General features: G+C 38.0%; 1 protein-coding gene across 2 annotated transcripts in view; it reads right to left on the bottom strand.

Annotated features, from left to right (window-relative positions):
- SLC39A12 (solute carrier family 39 member 12) overlaps window positions 1–24,491 on the bottom strand; it is a 69,638-nt gene extending 45,147 nt beyond the window's left edge. The window contains exons 1-5 of one of the 2 annotated variants that reach the window (XM_033100687.1): window positions 24,306–24,491; window positions 23,100–23,445; window positions 14,695–14,976; window positions 8,535–8,742; window positions 2,929–3,101 (exon numbers count right to left, since the gene is read on the bottom strand). In XM_033100687.1, coding sequence (XP_032956578.1) covers window positions 2,929–3,101; window positions 8,535–8,742; window positions 14,695–14,976; window positions 23,100–23,360 — 924 coding nt within the window. In that variant the 5' untranslated portion in view covers window positions 23,361–23,445; window positions 24,306–24,491. The remainder of the gene's footprint in view (window positions 1–2,928; window positions 3,102–8,534; window positions 8,743–14,694; window positions 14,977–23,099; window positions 23,446–24,305) is intronic. The other variant, XM_033100686.1, reaches the window with a different exon arrangement.
- Window positions 24,492–25,444: the final 953 nt, after the last annotated feature.

Raw genomic sequence — 25,444 nt, 5'->3', positions numbered from 1 at the left:
GTGACTTTTCAGTCCACAAACCCAAGATTGGGTCAATCCTGGAAGTCCTGACAGAGATCTAATTGTTTCGGCAAAGCCACAGATGGGCTTTCTTGGGTCAGACAACCATCTGGTGTAATCCGTTTTGCCCACAAGAGAGAACGTAGGTCATGTTGCTTAAATATGGATGCTGGCCTCACTCCTGTGGGTGAGGAAGGCAATTCTCAGAAAGGAACTGGGCAAGAACTCCAAAAGGTTTCTACTGCAAAAAGCAACAACAGAAAACTATAAACTTGTGGGTTTTTTCCTTATCAAAATATTTTTTGTCAAAGACAATATTCTCTTTTGCACCATCTGTTGCTAATGGAATATACTTACCTCATCATTAAAAGTACTGACATCAACAAAGAAAAACTAGCAACAAACTTTTGATGATGAATCCTCCATAATAAATATTCTTATTGGAAAATACTTGACTGGGAAGTGAAACAGTGGAGAAATAGATATGAACATGCATCTTTCCCAAGTTCACTGTCAAGAAATTGAATAGTTCCACTTTCGCAGTATCTTTTCATAGAGTAAGGTTACTCTAATATAAGCTTCTGTGCCCTCAATCTTTATTTGCTGTTCCTGTACTATTTAGGTCATTGTTTTAAATTTCTTCTGAAATCACTAACACAGATATCCTTAAAGGTAATACGTCATATTCTATAAAATTTTGAATACGAAGTATTTTTAATAAAGAATAGAATATTTAGATTACCCAGGTAATAACCTTTAAAATATCTTTATTCTTTTACATAAAACTTCAATGTATGTGTATACTTGTGTTGATATTATCAGACTTCCATGGTACCTTTACATATTCTAAAGCATAGTTCCTGAACTTAAGTTTTGAGAATTCCTTGGAGGGCTTGTTAAAAGACACAGTGCTGGGATCCATTCTCAGAGTTTATGATTTAGTATGTTCTGGGGTGGGACCTGAGAATGTGCATTTCTAATGAGTTGCCAGGTGATGCTGCTGCTTCTTGTTCAGGGACAACACTTTGAGCACCACCGGTCTACGTAAATATAGGCAAGATCTTCAGAGTCTCCTATCTTAGGGTCCCATCAATAGTTACAAGGAAAGTGACACATTGGGGTACAGAATCGTAGAAGACATTGTTTTGTTTATTTTGCACAGTCTGCACAGAAAAATGACTACTACTGTTCTTAGAAGATGCATGGTAATCCCTAAATTTTAAGAAGTATCCTTCATTCTTTATGTAAATAGGGTCTCCACCAGGCAAATTTGTTCCCTCCTAAGAGCTAGCCCTGAAGAGGAGCTTCACAAACAAGGATTAACATAGGCAGCAACTCTTGTCACCTTCAACTGAATACAATAAGCATGAATTTGAAAGATTCAAATAGGTGCCTTTTCACAGAAAAGTAAAGAAGTATTAGAAATTCACTTTTAAAAATATATAATAGCAAAAATTTGTGATACTGCCCAATTGTATATTCATATCTTATGGAAACAGCATTCAGTACTGATAAGACTATGTGAGGAGTTTTGCTCTTTTAAGATAAGATTTTGCTCAACAGGATTGCCACTTATCTAAAACACAAATGATAAAAGCAGTTTTTTAAAATCAACATTTCTTAAATAATAAGGGTACTGAACATGCTTTCAGACAGCCTATGTATACTGTTTCCCCGAAAATAAGACCTAGCCAGACAATCAGCTCTAGTGCATCTTTTGGAGCAAAAATTAATATAAGACCCGGTCTTATTTTACTATAAGACCAGGTCTTTAATATAATATAATATAATATAATATAATATAATATAATATAATATAATATAATATAATATAATATAATATAAAACCCGGTCTTATATTAATTTTTGCTCCAAAAGATGCATTAGAGCTGATTATCCGGCTAGATCTTATTTTCGAGGAAACACGGTATAGCCTCAGTTTCTGTGAATTTAAGCAATTACTTATTAGCTCTATGCCTCAATTTCATCATCTGTAAGATAGACTAATAGAATATAACCTAAACTGTTATAGTTGTAACAATTAAATGAGTCAGTGCAGGTCAAAAAGCACAGTGTCTAATACATAGTAAGTACTCAATAAATGTAAGCCATTATACATCAATCTGTCATGATTTTACATGATTAGGGCCAGGAAGAATTGTATGATCAAAGTTTGAGAAATGCTAGATTCAATAAGATTAAAAAAGTGTGTTTATTAAAGGACTTCCCTAGATACCTTAGAATGCTACAGTGCAACGTATATCCCCGGCATTTCTCAAACAACTGGACAATAGCACCCCATTTCAATAAGCACCAAGGTAGACTAGTAAAATGTACTTGGACTACAACTTTAGGAAATATGAATATGGCTATGTTTACAAGTTCATACATCACCTTTTCTCAGAATCCATCTCAGAGCTAGCTATCATACTATGCCAATATTTCTCTGTTGCTCACCGTCCAAATTAATCTTTTTATAATCTATCTAATCTAAATTTAAAAATTCATTCATCATTGTGAGTACTTATGTAATGCCTATATCCTCCTACTACCTTTAAGCTCCATAGGAGCTTTGCCTATTTTTGTTCAATGCCATATCCCTAATGCCCATAATGGTGACTGGCATATAGTAAAAGCTTAATATATGTATATTGAATTAATTATTCATGCATTCAATATAGACCCAAGGAGGAAAGAGTAATATATATTATTCATCTAAATATCTTGGCCTTGCGTTTATGTTTGCAGAGATCCTCTTCTAGAAGACAAAACAGAACAAAACATGACCACTCTGTGAAAAACATAATATTTTTACATTTAAGGAAATACACATTATCTTTCAAGTTTTCTACAACTCTTATAGAACTTTCATCACCAGACTTTCTTTGACACTAGCAAATGATTGTTTAAGAGGAATAATGACAATACCTGATCCCAGGAAATTGGATCATCACCTGACTCTTGGTCCATGGATACAGATAGATTAGGGTAACTCCAATCATGGATTGTTATATTGTTTTGTTTCCTTTTAAGTTGATGGATTTTATCTTTTCTGATGCAGGTACTTTTGGTCCAGAGAGTGTTGAGGAGTTGGTCTAGTTCTAGAAATTTCATACAAAATCTGGTGTCACATAGAATAAAGACAGGTCAATTTCAGAATAATCACAATTTCACATGGCCACAGCACAGATATTTTCTTAAGCAAATTTGGTTCTAATGAAAAGCCAACATTTTATTCTAAACCATAATAAATAACATTTATATTTCACATGATTCCCTCATAAGACCTTGGATAAGCTTTGGGGCTGAATCAATCTTACAAAGATGTTCCCATAATTTTTATCTCCTGGAGATAATGAAATAATCAATTCCACCAATGGAGTGCCTTCCATTGGGCCAACTAATTAGTTTCTAGGTGTTTCCTATAAAAATGTAAATGAAAGGTGGTCTAATTCTTAAGAATTTTATTCCCCTGAGGCACTACACATCGATTATAACTTTAATGTAGTTAAGCCAATCAAATTATTTTCCTCTTAAGTGTTTATGCAGAAAAGGGAAAAGAAATAAAAGAAAGTTGAGATTGTAGAGACAAAACAGACCTTGTTTTCTAATGCTACTGTGGTATGGTTGTCAGTTCATAGATTGCAGTTTAGCTTCCCTTGGTACAGCTCTAGGCTTTTAAAAATTGATTGATGCAAAGAATAATCAAATATAATGGTGAATTTCTTTGAAGTTATCCATCTTCTTATTGATGAATAAAATATCTCTGGTATTTTCCTAAGTGTTACCATAAGTGGCAGGAACAATTACGAACTAGAGTTACTACAACATTTTATTTTAACTGACCAGCTTTCAGCCAAAAAAAATTATGAGACTTGCAAAGAAATAAAAAAATGTGATCCAGAGTCAGGGAAAAAAATCAGTCAATCAATATGTCTCTGAGTGTTCCCAGATGTTGAATGTAGCAAAGACTTCAAAGCAGCTATTATAAGTATGCTCAACGAACTAAAGAGAATCATATTTAAAGAATTAAATGACACTGTGACAACAAGTCAACAAATAGAAAATTTTAATAAGGACATAAAAATTATATAGAAGTCTAAATGGAAATTCTGGAGTGGAAGAATACAGTACTAAAAATAAAAATTTCACTGGAGTAGCTCAACAACATATTTGAGATGGTAGAAGAAAGAATCATTGAACATGAAGATAAATAGAAATAATTCAATAGAACAGAGAAAACATGATTTTTTTTTTAAAAAAGAACAAGTCTCAGAGATTTGTGGGACAACAGCAAGTATACCTACATATATATAATGGTAGTCACAGGAGAGGAGAAAAAGAAAGAAGTAGAAGAAAATATTAGAAGACAAAAATGACTAAAATCTTTTTCAAATTTGATGTAAAACCTTAATCCACATGTTTAAGAAGTGCATCAGACATCAAGGAGGATAAATACAAAAAGACCCATACCCAGACACTTTATAGTCAAACTGTTGATAGTCAAAGACAAAGGAAAATCTTGAATATCGGCAACAGAAAAATGATTCATCACATACAAGGGAACATCAATACCATTAATAGCTGACTTCCCACGTGAACAACAGAGGCCAGAAAATAGTGGAATGCTACATTCAAAGTGCTGAAAGAAAAAACTGTCAATTGAAATATCCAGCAAAACAACACTTTAAAAATGAATGTGAAATAAAATCATCCTCGAATAAACAATCAGACCTGTCTTGCAAGAAGCGCTACATGAAGTTCTTTTGACTGAAAAGAAATGACCCAAATGATAAATTGTCCACAGGAAGAAATGAAGAGCACTGGAAATGTAAATATGTAGATTAATATAAGACTCTAAATTTGTTTTTCCCCATTTGTTCTCCAAACTCAATGAGAAAACACAAATTTTTTTTTCAAAGTCAGAAACATGATGAGAACGCAGACACTCTGACATATGATTTATCATTATTGGGATTATTAACCAATATAATTAGATGAGAAAGCAATAGAGACACAATAATTGGAAAGTAAGAGGCAAAACTATATTTGGAGATGATACTATATATCTGAAAAATCTAAAACAAATTAATGAAAAAATTAAAAAGTTTCGTCGTGGAGCAGGTTATAAAATTAATCAATTAATCTACAAAAATCAGTAACTTTCATATATACAAACAAAAACCAGTTACAAGATATAATGAAAGAGAGGACCCCACTTAATGAAGCCAAAAAAGAAAGTTAAATGACTAGGTATAAATGTAGCAGAAAATGTCTAAAACCTATGTGATAAAGTAATAAAACACTCCACAAAACACACATGTAGACATGAACAAATGGAAAGACATATTATGTTCTTGGATAAAAAGATGCAACATCTTATTCATGTCATTTCTTCCTAAGTTACTTTATAATTTTTCTTTTCTTTTTTGCTATCACAAGGTTTTATCTCACAGCTTGACAGAGTGATAATGTTTATTAGGAAGAATAAACAAGCCAGAAATATCTTGAAAAGAAGAACATTGAAGAAGGCTAGTTCTACTAGATATTAAAATATACTATAAAGCCACTATAAGTAAAACACTATGGTACTGACGCATGAATAAAGTGGGAAAATAGAACAAAATAGAAAACAGAAATAGGCCTGACTACATTATTATTGCATTATGTAAAAACTTGCACCTGAAATCAGTGGGAGAAATAATTTTCACTGCATGTAAAATAAGAGGTATAAGGAAAACTGTACAGTCACATAATAAAAATAACCTGGATCTATTCCTCACAACATACACTAGAATCCAAAATGGATCAGAAATATAAACATAATAGTACTAGGAGAAAGCACGGGTGAATTCCTCTATAACCTGGAAAGGTGGGAAACTTTCTTAACTGTAACTCAAAATCCAAGAGCAGTAAGAGAAAAGTTTGATTAACTTGTTTATATTAAGATAAAAAATATTTGGGAAAACAACTGATTCCAGCTCTAGGCAGGAAATGTACAAGATAAACCTGGAATATCATATCCCGGGGAACAAGGAAAACATAAAATGTTTTAAGCGTTTTATCAGAAGTACTTAGGAGCCAACTTGAAAAAGATTCCACTGGTCAAAGAGGGGACAATCTGAGCACTAATTAGGATAATAATGACAATAGACTGAGAGATATGAATCATAATGATATAAAAAGCTCATTGTTCTCCTTTGAAGGATGCAAGGAAACTATGCTATTTTTTTTAAGTGGTAAATTAAAAATCAAGATTATTTTTACTTTGAGAACCTCAATAAAATGAAATCATGATGAGGGGAAGTTTTTCCACTATGGAATTATTATATTATTATACTAATAGATGAAGAAGAAATGAAAGAATTGGAAGATCACCATTAGGTAAGCACTAAATAATTAATCAAACCAGATAAGATCATCAATAGATCATCAATTATAACTTCTCAGAGAGACAACTAGATGTTATGTGCCTCCTGATGGAAAGTACCAACTATAAGATTGTATCCCCAAATAAATAAACAACCTAAAACTAATCAAGCCTCTACATATAACAACCAATATACATGTAACCCAGTGCATAGAAATACATGTTAAATAACTAGCAAGGCAATCAGCAAAATCCAGATGGGATAAACAATCCCCACTTGTTTTCAACAAAAAATTTGCAACAAAGTAGAGAAGGTGAAGTTGGGGGAAGGCATGACAACTATAAAAGAAACTGAAGAGACATACCAACAATTTGCATGTTATGAACCGTATTTGGATCCTCATTCAATAAAAAAAATAAAAATATTTGTTTAAAATCAGGAAAATGTGAACATTAATGAAAATTGTTACGGTATTAAGGAATCATTATTTTTTTTAACTGTGATATTGGTAACAAGATGCTTTATTTAAAAAAATCCTTCTCTTTTAGAGATTCACACAGAAAAAATAATAATTATTTGCTTAAAAATAATGAAGTGCTGGGAGAGGAACAGGGCAAATATAACATAAAACAAGATCGTAGGATTGCTGGTAATTGTTGAGGCTAGATACTGCGCACATAGGGGTTCATTACATTATTGTTTCTACTTTTATGTTGGAGAATTTCTAAAATAAAACATGTTTTAAAAAATCACAATACTAGCATACTTTTTTCCCCCTATCCCAAAATACAATTAGTAGCAGTACAGCTCTGGCTTAGAGGCAGGTGTTAGAGAAAATACCTCGTGGCTTCTGGAATGAGCATCTAATTGCACTGAGATTGAATGGTACTCCAAAATGGAACTTTGAATTCTCCAATGCAAAAGTGGCTGATTTTTGCCCAAACGTGCGATACTGCACATCTTTCACGAGCAATTATTTGGGTTTTTTAACCAGGGTCCACAATGATCAATATCTAAAAAAAACTTGTCTTGACCTTACCTCTTGCCTCTCACTGATGTCTCTTTCTATTTTTTTTTTTAGAGTGATCAAGCCCTCAAGTGGCGTACACTTTTACATTATTGGAAAAGTAGAATCATTGCATGCCTTCCACTGGAATGAAAACTCTACTGCTGAAATTCCCCAACTCCTTTTCCCTACATCAAAATTGTTCTCAGCATAACATGCCTTTTCCTGGTTTATTTCCTACCCGTGACAAGCAGGTAGCATGGTTTAATCGTATTTCAACTTTCCTCTTAACAGAAACTACAAATGAATTATAGAAAACCACATGTCTTTCAATTTGCTATGCAAACGAGTCAGAGTAAGTTCGACAGTGAGTTGTATGACGTGCAGCTCTCAATCCCTTCTTTCAGAGTTGGGAGATTTACCCAGATCATAAGGGTGTTCTTGATCCTTTGGTAAATTCATATGCCCCGTTATGTTGTTACTTCCCAAAAGGAAGTGTGTTGGCAACAGCATCAGCTATGCCGTAACAAACCAGGACCCCTTGGTATACAAAGTTCGGCATTTTGATGCAGATTTAAAAAATAAGTCATTTCACTTTTAATGTCTTGTCAAGAACAAAGAAATGTGCTAAACAAACATTCTGATTCCATTCATGTCATTTCACTCTCCAAAAGCTGGCAGTCATGAATATAGACAAAATAGATATTTTCTATTACTTTTATTCAAAATTAAATGACTTAACTTTGACAGTTCCAAGCAAACTGCTATCAAGGCTCTTGCACCATTTGGCATACTATTTCATCAATCTACACAATATTTTGCCACCCGTGGCTCAGCACTATGTACCAAATATGAAAGTGTTCAGTTAGTACTCACGGCAGGTCGTAAGAAACTCTTCTTTTAGCTCGACACCCATAATTGCAGCATCACTGCTGAAATGGGCTGAGTCTATATTTTTGCTTCAGCACCATATAAATACCATGTAGTATGTTTGCCTTGAAAAGCCCACCCAAGCTGTCTTGCTACATGCGAAGATAAAGTGGTGTTTAAAACATACCCGAACAAAGTTAGTCCTCGAAAAGCGTCAGTCTTTCTTTTCAGCACAATTTATTTGGTAGGTGTGACTTGGAGGTTAAATTCATGAAAAACATCCTTACCTGACAGACGTAGAGTATTTGTACTATTCAAAGAACTGAAAATGTATTCTGTAAAATAGTCTGGGGAAGGCAAGTTTCTTTGCCCCAGACAAACACCTTGGAGGGACAAAGCAATGATTGTTGCTGCCAACTGAGGAAGTGTATTTTCATCAGCCCCATCACTGGTTAGGATCCCAGACTTTTTCTGCAGCATTTTGGTCTCCATACACTGAAAGCAGACACAGAGTAAGAAGAAAATTGTAACCTCTGAAGTTATTTTGATTAAACCATCTCTAGGATTTTCCCCAAAAACAAGGACTAGTTTTTCATATAAAAGAAGATGAAATTGTGGGAATATGGTTATCATCATTCTCTAGTCTGAGATATAACTTTATTAGGAAAATGCTTGTTTCTTTTGTCTGCCACAGCACTGAATTTTCTAACTCCCATCCTACTGGTCTTTGTTTATCTAACCTTTCTCATTGCTCCCTTAAAGATGTGTTTTCTCCAAGGAGATCTCTCGTTCTTACCATTTACGTCCTTTCCTTTGGTGAATTGTTTCCTTCTAGCTTCACGTACAGCCTGCAGTGGAATGACTTTCAAATCTATATTCCTGACCTTGACTTTACACTGGCTCTGCTGCCTTGTATCGTCATAGAGCATGTCCCCTTTCACACCTGCCTTTAGTGTCAAGTTCAATGTGTGCTGTTTGTAATTCTAAGCTAGCATAGTGTCTGTGTTCTTTGAAATCCCACAGCATATAGAACATACGACATCGGACCTTTTTCATGTGTACATTAATTTTCCTCGATTAAATTACCAGCATCAAAAAGGCTAGAATCTTGCCTTACAGCCCAGTACTATTACCATTTTTTTAATTTAAATATTTATTGAGTGTCTACAATGTGCTGGACACTATGCTAAGTCTGTTACATATATACTCTCGTTTCATTCTCCCAAAGCTCTGTGCGGTGGATACTCTTTTTCACAGACCAACTGACCAATAAATGGCAGAGTCCTGATTTGCACTCAGACCTACTCCACAACCTATGCTCCCCATATATAGAAATAAATTGAAACCCAGGTGGGTCATGGGACTTTCATATCATCAAAGCAAGTGCCACAGCATAGTGCTGGGGACAGATAGGTAAGGCTTCAACACCATCTCTGCTATTTCTAACTGGGTGACCTTGGCCAAAAAAATGATTATCCTTGCTAACCTTCACATTCACTATCTGTAAAAATAATGAATATGACAATGCCACCCACCACTTTAACCAATGTTCAAAGTTATTAACAGATAATGCATGTACTGTGCTTCCCGAAAATAAGACCTAGCCAGACAATCAGCGCTAATGCATCTTTTGGAGCAAAAATTAGTATAAGACCCGGTCTTATTTTACTATAATATAAGACAGGGTATAATATAATATAATATAATATAATATAATATAATATAATATAATATTAGTATAATACCAGGTCTTATATTAATTTTTGCTCAAAAAGATGCATTAGAGCTGATTATCTGGCTAGGTCTTATTTTTTGGAAAACACGGTAAAACAATACAGTAGTTGGCACACAGGATACAGTCAGCTAATCTCAGCTACTATTATTGTTGCTCCTAGTGTCTAGGAGTACATTTCATAGATAACAGGCTGGAGAAGATGGCAAGATCCAAATCAAGGAAAGCATTATATTCAGTGTCATGAAAAAATTTCCCCTGAAGACTCCAGGGGAACCACTGAATGATATAAACTAGAGAATAATGCAATAAGGTATGTTATAAAAATATTACTCTGGTGGCAAAGTGGTGAATGGATTGACAGAGGTAGAATTGAAGGGCAGGAAGTCTAGTTACGACGTTATCAATGAATCCAAGACATTTCTTGACCTAAGATGATAGCACTAGAGATGGAAAGAAGTAGACACACTTGAGGAATATGAAAAGGTAGACTAAAGGACTTGGAGGGTAATGCGAAGGAGAGCAGAGAGTCAAAAATGACTCCGGTTTCTAGGTTTGACAACTGTACAATGGTAATGCCATCCCACACCCCCAACCCCCAATTTTTCCCAAATATCCAAGATCCAGTACCTGGTGCTTTCGTAAGTACTGGAACTGCAATGATGGACAAGACCAAAAGCATCCCTGCTGTGGATCTTAAAGTTTAGTGTTCTTAATAAAATAACAATGTGATCAAATATAAGATAACAACCGTGGCAATGGCTTTGAAGGAGAGGCACATGGTACAATGAGGGGGAAAACAGACAACTATTCTACCCATTCAGGCAGATCAGGAAGGTTTCTTTGAGATTGTGACACAGACAGATCTGAAGGAGTCGGAGGAAGGAACATTCCAGGCAGAAGGAACAGCATGAACAAAGCTTTTGTAGCAGGAGAGAGGATGGCAAATATGAAGAACTAGGGCAGTAGTGAGAGCAGGTAGAGTGAGGGGAGCATGGTGAAAGTTAAAGTCCCCTGGCAGGTAATGGAGCCCCTTACCCTAAAAATCAACAGGAAGCCAAAAAGGGATTTAAAGCAAGAGAATGGTGGCTATATAACTGGGTTTGTATTTTGATATGTTCACGCTGTCTACATGGTGGAGAATAAACAAATTGGACAGAGACTCAGAGTGATTACTAGTAGTACAGTTAGAAGGCTATTGCAGTGATCCAGGTAGAAGATGATGATGATGGCAATGGAGAAAAGTCAGCAGGTTATAGAGATCCTCAGGAGGTGACATCAGTAGGACTTGGGAGATGGATTAGACGTGAAGGGGGAAGAAACTTAGAAAACTAAATTTCTAGTTGGGCAACTGACTAGATGTTGATGCCATTTACTGACATATGGAGAAATACAAGAGGATCAGGTCTGGCCAGGTTAATTTATGACCTTAATTTTGGATATGTTAAGTGTGAGGTGCCTTTACAATATCATTAAAAGAAACACTGTGTAGGATACGTGGGTCTGGAGTCCAGAGTAGAGGTCTGGAATGGAGGTACACCCTTATGCGTCATCTGTATGTATAGATGCCCAAGTCTGGATTAAACATGGGATGACACACTAAGACCAAGCTTTAAGGAGCAATAATGCTTAAAAGCAGCATGAAGAAAGAAGAGGCTGCATAGGTGAAAATGGAGGCCAGAGAGATCAAAAGAAAACCAGGAATGTGTGGTGTTATATAAGCCAAAGTAGAGAATGTTTCCAGAGCTCCAAAAGCAACACCAAATAAAGGACATGTTCAGGAAACAATAAGGCTTTAGATTTTTAATATTGAGTTTCAAGTGCTAGGGCGATATCCAAATGGAGATTTCTGCCAGGTTGGTGTATATATGTGTTCACAGCTCAAAAGAAAAATCTGAGCCGGCAGCAGAATTGAACGTAATCAGTACGTATTTAGTTGTGCATGAAGTTGTGAGAGTGTATCACTCAGCAAGAGTATGGAGAGAGAGTAAAGGAATAACTGAAGGTGGGGCTGTGAGGACGCCAAGATTTAAGAATGGCAGATCAAGTGGATCCTGCAAATGAACTTGATACAGAATAGCTGGACAAGTGAGAAGAAAACCAGAAGATATGGGTTGATGGAAAGAAAGAAAAACATGAAATATGTGATGATAGAAATCAATGGGCGAAAGAAAGCTTCATGAAGGCAGGACTTGACAAAAGTGAGGGAGCAAAAAGTAGGACATAGATTTTGAAGAAATAAAATGTATGGGAATAAAGGATGAGAGAGAATAAAGACAGATAGCTCTCCTATGAAGCTTAGCTATCATAAGGAGAAAGCGGGCCCATCAAACAAGAAATCCAGAGAAGATTACTGTGTCAATGTTGCATTCTTGTGACATAGAACAGGAGTGAAAAGTGCCGATTGGACTTTGTTTTTAAGTTTGTAATTGGTGGAGAGCATATTCATAGTTGTGGTGTAGAGCAGACTGAAAGGCTGAGTGTCAGAAACCACATTTTTTATAAATTTGGAGAAGTAGTCAGAAGTTCCATAAATGAAGACAACAAGTTGAAATAACAGATAGTATGAACCTCAGAGAGGTGTGAATTTTTCCATGGATGTTTTGAAGGAGTAAGTCGCAAAGTACCACTGAGGAGAAAGGAGCATTCCAACCGCCATTTCCATCCCCAGAGTCCTTAGGGTGGGGTCACGATGCCCATCCTCCATTTAAGAGGCAGGGCTAGTGGAGAACATTGTACAGATCCCTGTTCGTCCACCATGGAAACGGCAAACAATGGAAAGAACAGAGAGGTATGAGCATTAAGAGATTGACTCAGAAAGATGAAACAGAATAGTTTGGACAAAAGAGCATGAAGGAATGGAGGCATCTTTACTTTCTGGGCTACCGGAGAGATTGGCTAGATTAGGGTACAATGGTGCAAAGTCTTCTCAGGAACTGGAGACAATGGTTTCCTCCAAGAGATAATAAGCCTAATAAAGAATTATGAATCAACAAGAGCTCGATTCTTTTTGACTGAATAGATGGTCTACACATGATATTGAATTATTTTATTCTGTTCTAGGATGGTTAATCTCACAAACATTTGGAAGCCCAGCTATGTGCAGTGTGTGTTGGATAACCAGAAATCTGTGTTGTATATACACACATCTTCTGCTTTTTAGGTGCTGGGTTTCCATTTCCATTTAATCTGCATCAAAAGGCAGTAACAGATAAGATGACTAAAATCCTAGTGGCTAATTTGAACCAATCTCATATTATATAGCTGTTGTAATGAAGAAATTATATGTAGGCACACCTCCTTATTTAAGCAGAAAACCAAATTTTACAAAGGAATGTCATTTTCTTAATTGGAAATATAAACAAAATGATGGCCAAATTTTGAGATTCGTGAGATTAGTTACTAAGGTGATGTTTGCAAAGTCCTTAGTAAATAGTTTTCCACTTGTTCTGCCAATAAAAAGAAAAAAATTAAATATATGTGGAGCAAATTGGAGGATATGTTTGCTGGCCGATCAACCACAGCATAATTGTGCAGGTACTTTGAGCTTCTAGAAGCTAGTATTGAGGCCAAAAATTAAATTCATCAATATATGTTGCTATAGTCTGAATATTTGTGCTGCCCCCACCCTAAATCCATATGTTGAATTCCTAACCCCTAATGTGATGGTAGTAGGAGATGGGGTCTTTGGAAGGTGATTAGGTCATGAGGGGGGACCCCTCATGAATAGGATTAGTGCCCTTATAATAGGGACTCCAGATAATTCCGTGCCCCTTTCATCACAGCATCTATAAACCAGGAAGGGATTCTCACCAGACACCAAATCTGCCCACTATCTTGATTTTAGATTTCCCACAAAAATTGTGAGAAATAAATTTCTGTTGTTTACGAGAAACCCAGTTTATGACACTTCTGTTATGGCAGCTTCAGTGGACTTAACCATGAATGAATGTTTCAAGAGAAAAAAACATGTTTCCCACACTCTTCAGGATGTGCTGGTGGCTCCTCAATTAATGCTTTCCGAAATACGGTTTTAAAAATTTTTCGTATGGTCAGAGGAATGTATCTGCTTAAACTTGCCAGTGCAAAGCAGAAAGCCAAAAGGTAATTGGAAGGCCAGCTTTTGCTGGGATAGTAATGAAAGCAACAGGAGATCAGGGACCCATTTCCTAACAGCTGTGAGAGAGAAAAAGCACTTGAAGGGGCCCCTGAAAACATGCATCAAAAGCTACAAAAGAGCTATTATCTGTGCTGTCATGAATCATGCTTTTTGCAAGCTGTTTCTTCCGTGAAATAAATAATAAATCCATCTCTCTCAAACTGGCTCTGCCTTCTCCTTCCCTGGCCAGAAGGCAAGACAAATAGACACAATGCCTTCACCACTATGGGTTAGTCCTTGGAGATTGATCCAAAGCTGTGAGTCACACTTAATTTCATGCTCAGGAGGCCTCATGAGAAGAGAGCTGCCCTGTCACCTGGCCGGCCTGCCCACGCACCCAACTTCCAGTTCAAACTCATCCTACAATAATTAAGCACTACATTTCCCCTCTCAGACTTAAAATATTAAATTACATCACTTAACATCCCATAAGTAACGACCACAAACACCTCTCTTAGAAGTCCTTGAATGTCTTAGGAAGAAGTAATTGATGAAAAATAAGGCTCCAAGACTGTGTCTCAGTGGCAGAGTCCGTTGGCAATTTTGCCTTTCTTACCTGGCTTCCAGAAGTGTCAAAATACTGCCTGGTAAAGGCCAAGATATCTTCTGTCTCGTTCTGGGAAAGGAAATAGGAGTCTTCTTCCTGCCTGAGGCTGAGGAGGCTGTGTAGGTAAAATTTATACTCCTTATGGCTCATGTTGAGCTTTGAAGAACAGATCTCCTCCTGATGAATAATGTAATAGAGCAGGAGAAGAGAAACTCTCTGGACCACTTCCTCTCTGAGCTGATCTTGGAAATCTCCTCCAGCTATTAGCAACAGGGCATCTGGTTCAAAGCACTGAGGGGGGGGGGGAAAGAAAAAAAAAGAAAAAAGAAAAAGGAAAAAGCACAAAAACAGAAACAAGGCTTAGCAAGTAGTCCTAGAACTCAAATGCCTCAAGAGTCTCTGCCACTTATAAATGTATCAATAGCCAGGGAAAGTCGGAAGGCTCACCAGCCAGATTCAGATAAGACAGTCAAGGCTGGACTTTTATGTAACAATGATGTCCTCCCAGGGAATCCTTATTCCCTAAGAGTGGTCCCCCCCATCTCCAACTACAGTGCCACAAGTTGTCCATTTGCTACCTTGAGTAAAACCAGATGACTCTTTGGCTTTTAAAGCAATGCCCCAATGCATTTAGAATGCGTTCCAAGCTCCTTACAATTTTCTTCTTGGCCTGGCTCTTGTCTACCCTCCCTCCTCGACCTTATCTTAGCTTCTCTCCACCTCTCTCACCAAACTTCTGCCCCTGTGATTTTTCTGTCAGTTCCACCAAGCTCCTTCCCACCATCTTTCCAGTCTTCTTGTTCCCCTCACTTCTCTGATCTCAGCTTCAAGTGCCACCCCCTCATGGATGTTTCCTGAACTCCCTGTCAAAGTTGAAAGACCCCAGGCCCTGTCTCATGTTCTCCAGCACGGTGCTGTTCAACAGAACTACAATGCAAGCCACACATGTGAGCCACACATGTCGTTTCTAGTAGCCATATTTTTAAAAGTAAAAAGGAACTGGTGAAGTTAATTTTAATAACATATTGTATTGAAAGTTCTATATGCAAGATACTATCATTTCAACATGGAATCAAAATTTGTCAGAAGACAAATGCCATATGATTTCATTTACATGTCGAATCTAAACAAATAAAACAAATGAATACACAAAACAAAAACAGAAACAGACCCACAGATATAAAGAATAAGCTGATGGTTGTCAAAGGGGAGGGTGAAAGAGGGAGGAAAAACTCTCAAAATTCAACAGTAAAAAAGCAAACAACTCAATTAAGAAATGGACCAAAGACTTGACCAGACACTTCACTGAAGAGGATAGATTGTGGCAAATAAGTACATAAAAAGATACTCAACAGCATTAGACGTTAGGGAAATGCAAAATAAAGCCAGGGTGAGAACCACTACATATCTATCAGAACAGCTTTTTAAAAGAAATAAAGAAAAAGAAAAAACTGACAATACCAAGTGTTGGCAAGATCCAGAGATACTGCAACACTTATCCATTGCTAGCACAAGTACAAAGTGGTACAGACACCCTGGAAAAGTTGGGCAGTTTATATCTTATAGTTAAACACAATTAATTATTAATGAGCCATTTGACATTTTTTCTGTCCTGCTAAGCCTTTGAAACCTACACCGTGTGCCCTACATCGACCAGCATATTCAGACGCGCCACCTACCAAATACCCAAGAGTCACGTACAGCTAGTGGCATCTCATGGCACACACCATTTTTTGGTTTCTTCAGAGCACTAGCATTCTAAAATTACCCTGCCTACTTGTGACTTTTTTCTCTCCCCTTGAGGACAATTGGTCCATTAAGGCCCAATTTCATCTGCTTTGTGCACAGTTCACCTCAGCACCTAGTACGCCTAGCACTTATGAGGTGGGAAAATGGAATGCATGAACATCTGTCTTTCTTTATCCTACCTAATAGAATTGCTAAAAATGGTTCCATGATGCTTTATTTGTTTCACAACCCACAGACAGACACCTGGCTCATCCAGTCTTGGAAGTTTACCGTGTTTCCCCCAAAATAAGAGCTAGCTGGACAATCAGCTAGCCGGATAATGCGTCTTTTGGAGCAAAAATTAATATAAGACTCGGTCTTATTTTACTATAATATAAGACCCGGTCTTAATATAATATAATAATATAATATAATAATATAATATAACATAATATAGTATAATATAATACTGGGTCTTATATTACTTTGCTCCAAAAGACGCATTAGAGCTGATGGTCCATCTAGGTCTTATTTTTGGGGAAACATGGTACGTGGCAGAAGGAGGTGTTTGGGGTAATATGGTGGGACAGACAGCGAGAAAAAGACCCAAGGGGCTCTAGAGGAGACCCTTTCCCAGCAAGACAGGAGCCACCTTTCTTTAGAGACAGTTGGGGAGAATTCTCCCAGGATCCCAGAAGAAACTCACTGCAGGGCACCAGCCTCAGAACGAAGTCATCTAAGGAAGCAAGTGCTGAGTCCCAGAAGGATTTGTCCCACTGTGGGACAATTTACTATAATGTTTTTTTTAATTGAGATATAATTGACATATAAGATCAATTAGCTTCAGGTATACAACATCATGATTCGATATTTATAAACATTGCAAAATGATCATAATACAGCTAGTTAACATCCATCACCAGACTTAGTAAAAAAATTTTTTTCTTGTGATGAGAACTTTTAAGATTTGGAAGTCTTAGCAACTTTCAAATGTACAAAACAGTATTGTTAACTATAGGCACCATGCTGTACATGACATCCCCAGGACTTAATTATTATTGGACGCTTGTATGTTTTCACTCCCTTTACCTATTTGCCTACCCCCTCACCATAATTATAGTATTTATACCTCTCAATCTATTCCATGAAGTAGAAGTTTCAGGGGTTCTAATTCCATGTCTGCTGTGCACCCCCACTGGATAACATCTGATACAAACTGTCTGAGTCAGGAAGAAACATGTCTGTCCGCCATTTCTGAAGCAAAGCATTAATCACATTCTTCACAAGCCACACAGACTCCAATCTTGCCCCAATTCCACTGCACGGGAACGAGAATTAGCAACAGAGGGCTTCCCAACAAGACCAAGATGTGTATTAAGCTCCACCACTGAAACCACAGCAGCCCTCTACTGTTCCCTAATTAGCCCACAGGAAAAATCCATCGGTTGGAGGTTGTTGGCAGGACGGACAGAAAGACCCAAGGAGGGAGTCGGTTGAAACAAGTGTAACAAAACCATTCCTTGTACCAAATGACGTCCTGAAACCAGACTATTGGTAGTATTAGCTACCATTTTTTTGGACGCCATGTGCCCGAAAACAGTGCTAAGCACCTTATGTATCCAGGTATTCCTCGGTGGACAAATCTAATTGATTCTGGAAAAGGTGTCGGATAATGAATTCTTCAATGGTGGGAACATTACTGCATTATTTTAAATGAAAAAAAAAATCCCCAGCCTATATAATAATCTGCCAAATATTTCTGCATAATATAAAGCATGTAGAATACTAATTACCCGATTATTTAATGCACAACGAATTAACAGTTACATTTACATGTAGTATGTAAGGATACCGAACAGAATCAAGTGTAAACTGTGTTTTCCTTATGAGGGAGGTAAACCCACAGTATATGTAGAAATTAAGTTAAAAGAGGGCAAATAACATACCTGAGGCCACACAGCTAGTAGTGGTTGCCCAACCTTAGTTCCTGCTCTGCCACGGATAGACTTTATTCTCTCATCCCATTGTCTGGTGCCATAGAGAAGATAAGCTGTGGACCCACCTACATACTTGCTCCGCAGCCCCTCACCCAGTCCTTTTCTCTTGCTCCTATTTGGTAGGGAGGCATTTGGCCAATGAGGAGGCGAGGGGTTTGGTAAGACACGAATATCAATCGATGAGAACATGGTACAACCAGAGGGTGGAACGAGTTCATGTTCATAGACTTTCAAGTGCTGTTCAGGGTGTTCCATGAGGCTGGGTAGGTGGAAAGAAGAGCATCAAGGACATGAGGAATATGATCTCCGCGAGGCCACCAGACCACGCACGTGTAGCCAAGGCTCGGTTGGCAGCACACAGCAGTGATGTGGCCACCCTTCATCCCATCTGAGGTGCCTGAGACCCCTGCCCACTCGTGGCTCCGCCTCAATGTTCTTGCTAGGTCTCTTTCTAGGGTTGGAATAGGAGGGGTGTGGCATGAAGCAACAGAACATAGGGTAAGATCTGTAACCCTGCAGGTGTTCACTCCAGGCTTGCTCCAGTAAAAAGCAGACAACTCGAAAGGTAAATTGGTTCCTGACTTTGAAAAGTTTTAAATAGTTGGAGAAGCACTTCGTTTTGACAGACTAGAGATCTCGGTCATCTTGAATGACCAGATGTTGCCTACCCCTTGCTTTAATTTTTTTGAGGCCTGCTGAAAGAAAGCTTAACTGTGAATGAAATGACTAGGGCTAAAAACTGTGTGCTCTTTTATGGTATTCAAATCTTAGACAAGTTCCCTTAATGCAGAATGTGGTGGCTCCAGGAAAGATTGCTGTAGGGAAAGCCAGCCTAAGAAATGTGAATTTTCTGAGTATAGACATGACAGAAAGCATTATGGGGGGACGGAGGGGAGAGCGTGAAATCAAGGGGGGACTGGAATTTTCAGTTCATCACCGCTAGTTCTAGCTGTTAAAGTTTTTGCAGTGACTCAGTTCCATTTGGGAGAAGATGTTTAATAAATTTACAAACACTGGCACCCCCAAAGCATCAAGACCTGTCTAAAGCGCTGTCTCTAATGAAATGATTCTTTGTTCAAGAAGAATGGGCTCATTTAGGAATAATCCATTGATTTTCCCTTTAATCTTGTCAGGTGGAAGCATAAGGTTTAAGGGGGAAAAGAGAAACAAGGATTCTGGGAATTAGTTTTAAAGACTTCATAAACTTTGGGGAAAGACTGGTGAAAACTCAAGAATCCCTCGTTATTAAGCTAAACGGACTACTCGGATATTTGGTAGATATTTTCTGTGGTACCTGGTAGCCCATTCAGATTGCCTCCCCCAGCTGCTTAATTTAGCTGTTTTTTGTTTGCCTGCCAGGTGAGGGCCTCAGTGACAAAGAGCGATATGAAATCTTTCTTCTTCTAACATGAATAAGGCAGTTGTCAGAACTGCAGGATAAACATTAAGGGTTTTAGACCAAAGCATGTTTAGAATTTGATTTTGGGTTATGAGGAGATCCACTGACCTCTTTTAAGTTCTTAGATTTTTATAAGATGTGTTTTTCTTTCTTCTTTCTTTCTTTCTTTCTTTCTTTCTTTCTTTCTCTTTCTTTCTTCCTTTTTTTTGGTGGCGGGGTCTAACTATTCACTGTAAAATATAAAAGGGAAGTTGTATTTCTATTCCTCCCAAACAAAGCTCTGGAAGGATGTCAGCTGATGGCAGGCACTAGCTTTCTGTGCGTCTGTACTAGATATAGGGGCATTTCTGACTGAAGAAAAAGAAAAGTTTTAACTGAGAAGAGTTAAGACAAACTTGTTAGTTAAACCGGTTAAGAAAAATCTCGATGCTTTTCACACTTTATCCCATGACAGTTGTTATGACAAATGGGGTGACGGGGGTGAATTAAAGCAGTGGTCCTCTTCCTTGAATGTGTCAGAATTGCCTGGAGGTCTTGGTTAAAAACCCCAAGGTGCCAGGACAGTTGAGGGGGGTTGGGGGACAGGCAGGAAGGGGTGCTGAGGAATGTCTGGTTCCTCACAGCACTGCAGGTGCTTTCCAACACTGCTCCAGTGTCCCTGGAAAAGGAGGGATTGGACATTTCCTTGAGGCCCAGGAAATGTAAGGGACACAGAGAGTAGAACGCCTGTGTTTAAGCTTATACCTACACGGCCATGTGCCCTCACGGTCTGCTCCCTGAGGAGGGAATCACCACCTCGGTCTCACAGCAGAGGAAGCTGAGGTTTAGCGTGCCCTAAGAGTTCTAAGGTGCCAGAGCAAGGATTCGGCCCTTCGTTGGCTGACTCCAGACACCAGGTTCTGTTCCCTTTGCCATGCCCAGATGCATGCAAGGTCAGCATTCTCATTACTGAAGTGGAATTTATTCTTTTGGGGTTACTTCATCTTTCATTAAATTCATTACAACTTCATTCTGACTCTTCTCATGAAAAAGAGAAGCAACCATGATCCGGCAAGACTCTCCATTGTCAAAGGCTGCAATCTTGAATGGATTCATTTTTAAATGCACAGTGCTCTCAAATACTTCAGATTGATTTTTTTTTAAAATTCAGTTTGTACCTGGACGTAAAATAAAATTGGAGACTCTTCCCCCCACACAAATTCAAGATCCCCACTTTCTACTTTTTTCAGACATGTGGGGATATGAACTCACCCTTTCACTCCCTTTTTACCACAGAATTTCTAACGTGAATGCTGCTTCTCAGTGAGCAAAGTCTCTAAAAAGACAAAAAAGATTCAACAACAACCTGAAGTCCTGTGGTTTGCTCCAAAAGGCAGGTGTTCGTGAAATCCATAGGACACTGTTTCTCCCTGGCTTTTTAGGAATAACTTGGGGAGATTTTGTGGCTCCTTGCTCATGGGTGATTTGGGTGAACTGTAGCCCTCTAAATAGGTTATTCTGAGATTTTCCTTTTTTGACCTCAGTCTGTTTCACATAGAAAGAGAAATAGCAGCAGTAAGAGGGTGAAACAATTAAAGACAGTGTTTTACTTCCTAGGAATGGAACTAATTCAAACAGAAGTTAACTTGGCCAAACTCTCGATAATATCACAGAACCCAAAAAATGCAAAACAACTCCTCCTCCTCCCCAACTGGAAGACAATTTAGCATGTTTACAATCCCCCTACTTAAACTAATATTCCACCGGCTTTAATAAGGCTCTTCATGTCATTAGAGAAGAACATTTCCCTGAAGCAAATTCTCAGAGGACATTAATAAGATATGACTCCTAGTTATTTCCATTGGGAAGTCTTATGTTGCTATATATATATATATAAATTAATGTCATCACAGAAGCGTTGCCTATTGGGACACATGTTTTCTCTGGGAACCCTTGGGAACTGTACTAATTGTTGAATTATTTATTGTTTGCACAGAACAGAACGTTTTTCTCTATAAGACCCTTCTGTCAAAAAACAAACAAACAAACAAAAACAATTGGCCAAGAAATGTATCCCCTAGAATTAAGCAAGACTGAGACAGTCTGCCAAAATTTACTGGGGGTGGGGGGGTCGGGGCAGTTAGTTGCTTCTTTTGTTAATTTTTTAGCATCTTCATTTATTTATTTATTTACTTGTGGGTTCATTCTGAAAAATCTCATTGGTGAGGAGAGAAATGGTAAAGTGTATTTTTGGGGTTTTTTTGTTTCTGGTGATTTTAAGACATGGGTTCTTGGGGCAGCTGGATGGCTCAGTTGGTTAGAGTGCGAGCTCTCAACAAGGCTGCCTGTTCAATTCCTGCCTGGGATTGTGAGCATGGGATTGTGGACTTCAATGCCTGCAACTAAAGATTGAAAACAGGGACTGTACTTCGAGCTGATGGGCTCTGGAGAAACACACTGTTCCCCAATATTCCGAATAAAATTTTAAAAAAGACATGGGCTCTTCCCTCTTGGGCTGCTCTTGGCAATCCCCCCACCATGCCATTCACCCATCCTAATGGGGACATTCTGATTTTACATTAAAAGCTGGTTTAACATCAATGCTAATTTTATATTAAAGTGGCTTGCAGAGATTTTTTAAAAATTCCATCCCAGGCATGTTCAATTTCAATCTCTGGAAGAGGAAGCCCCCACCTGGGTATTTTGTGAAACCTGCCCTGGTGAAAGCAATGTTTACCTAGGATTTGAGTTGGGTCTCATTTCAGCTCTTCCTGTGGCACTTCCCTTCCCCAGCTCAGATTCCTCATTTTTTTAAGATGATTATCCAATTCATTAACTACTACCCACCATGCAAAATATTAGAAAAAAACCAACCAATATCCCGGAGAAAGTACTTAAAACTCCAACATTAGACAAATACAGATGGCTATTATTATGCCCAGAAAACAAACAGCAGTCACGTGCACATTCATTGCAAGCTCACAGAAAAGATTAGTAAATCAGAAAGAGAGAACTAAGTTCACACTCACAAATCAATACCTCTCAACCTGCAGAAAGGTTGTAGAAAGGCTTACACAGACATTCCCACTTTCATAAAAAAGGAAAAAGTCTCCCCTTCTTTAAATGTGACATGTAGGGTACTTAATACCTGTTGTCGCCCAAGTATGGGAGTTATGATACCACAATGCACTGCACATTTGGGCATTGGGAGGTTCATCTTTGATTTTGCTTTACCGAAGTAAATGGCTAGAGATTCCATCGCTCTCTTCTGAACATGCCCTAGAACCTGACTCTCATTGTATGGCACTAACCAGATTGCAGTCTCCTTGCATCCTGTTTGTCTTCCGTGGGCAGCCAGTTTTCTCCAACAGTGTTTTGATGAAGGTTCTTGAGTGGTTCAGGGGTGGGTGTTTGTCAGCAGAGAGAACTCGGAGTACTTCTGTCAGTTGGCCAGGACTCCAGGTGCCGCTGCTGTCCTGGGTGGAGGGTTTTTCGGTCTCAGTCGAGGGCACAAGGCTGAGTAGAAGGAACAATGGCACCCAAAATACTGAAAGCTTTGTCCAGAAGCACATTTCCACTCTTCCTTTATCTCGAGTCTGTCTTTGATGGAGATGGGTGGTTGGTGTTCCCAGTGTGAACTTGTAACTAGAGGAATTTCTGTGGTAAAGGGGGGAAATAAAGGCTTTAATTATTGTGCCTGCAACATGTTTGAAAGGATTCATTAATTGGGTGGCTAAGCTGATTTGCAATGACAAGCTGTTTCTGAACAACGGGGGTTCTGTAGGTCATTTATAACCCCAAACAGCAGGAAACTATCATGGTTGTAGACTTTCAAACTGTAGAACAGCCAAGAAGTTTGCTATATTGCCTCTCTCTGAACTAAACCTAGAGTCAAAGATTAGGAAGAATAAGTTTCTCTGTTTATGCTGTAGGTGGTACAAGTCATGGGACCAGGGACAGGAAAACACCCTCATTTTACTTCATTGTTAAGTAGAACTCCCATTTGTTTGTGGTCCTCATCACTGAGGTAATTAATAAAAGAGAAAATAAGTTTTAGTACGTTACGATAGAATGTTGAGTGAGAAGGTTTTAGACAAAGAGGGGTACTAGAAGAAAATGGTAACATCCAGAAAACACTGGTCATTTTCTAGATTTTAGTCCATTAAAAGTACAAATTATCTTTAAAAAACAAAAGAATTTTAAGACCTCATGAACTCTGATAAATCCACGTACTCAGTTGTCTCTAAAGGGGTGACGGGGCAACTTTAGAACCAATCAGCTTTCTGGCAAAAAATTAATCTCTTCAACCAATCACTTAAGAAATGCAAAATGTCAACAGCATCCCATGTCAGATCTTGGCCCAGAGATGAGCTAATAATGACTGTGGGTAGTGAGTGACAAAGATACTGGGATTACTTTTATGGTTTAAAAAAAAAGAATAAGAAGTTTAAGATTCTTAGGTTAGCATTTAAAAAATGACAGAGGTTGATACAAACAATTCTAAATCCAGTGCTTACCTTCAGAAGAAAGATAAGTGATTATTTATCTGGAGGTCTGCGGCTTTTCAAATCTCGGAGAGTACTGTGTGGTTACAAACTCCTCTGTTTTTAAAATTCCTTGACCGTGCGCTGGGAGCTGGAGAGGATTATTTCAGCCCAGCAAGTTTTCAGTTGCTATGGAGAGAGCTGCTCCGAAGGTAACAATGAAGGTGGATAAAAGTGAGAACTTTCTGTCTGGCGGGTTTTCAGGAAAATCAGATAAATGTGACTAATGAACCCAACTTTTTATATCAATATTTATTATTTTTTTCTTAGATTCATCTACAGTCACTTGTCTTGTAAGGGACAGATCAAGGTCAAATGATTTCACCTTGCAAAATAGAAAGATTTTAGAGTTAGACCAAGATTTTTTTTTTTCTATGTTTAGGATATAACCTTTTTGCACCCCTAGGTTTAGGAAATAGTTCAAAGAGACTAGAGAGAGGCAGTATCAAAAGTTGAGTTTAGGAAAGGTGAGGACAAGGAAACTTGTGCACCCTACATAAAAGTGTGGACCACCTTACATGCAGAGCAGAGCTTTTGAAGACTTTTAAACATGGTACCATGCTCATATGTGTGTTTTAAATACATCTGTCATACAGCAACATGGAGGATGAACTGGAAGGGATTGAAACAGTCGCTTCCAAGAATTTGTTGAAAAGCTAGGCTCTTTAGAACCCTATTTATTTCACCAGGTGCAGAGGTTGAAAAGATTGAAGGCAGTGGTAAATTTGTAAATAAGATATTTTCAAACAAGAGGGAAAGTATTTGTTGGTGGAATAAAGTTCTTATCTGGGAAGTGGATGCAAGTGGGAAACTTTAATTAGCTGTATATGTTCTGATCCCGGAGTCTGCAGCACAAGTGATTACATAGGGCCCTTCAGGCTTTGTGAAACAAGCTCTCGATACATTACTGAATAAGTGACTGACAGAACAAAGTGGTAAGTTTTATAGGAGGTAAGAAGATAAAACCCAAGATTTCAAAGTGAACAGAGTACACATAAATGGCACATAGTATGTGAAAACATAAAGTGATTCAGAAGAATTGAGGCGGTGGGTAGACTTGTGAGTTCAATTCTATAAGGGGAGGAAGGGACCTACTGTTAAGGAGACAGAGG

Source organism: Rhinolophus ferrumequinum, assembly GCF_004115265.2.
Source record: "Rhinolophus ferrumequinum isolate MPI-CBG mRhiFer1 chromosome 5 unlocalized genomic scaffold, mRhiFer1_v1.p scaffold_110_arrow_ctg1, whole genome shotgun sequence".
NCBI lineage: Eukaryota > Metazoa > Chordata > Mammalia > Chiroptera > Rhinolophidae > Rhinolophus > Rhinolophus ferrumequinum.
This window is presented reverse-complemented; position numbering and strand designations above follow the sequence as displayed.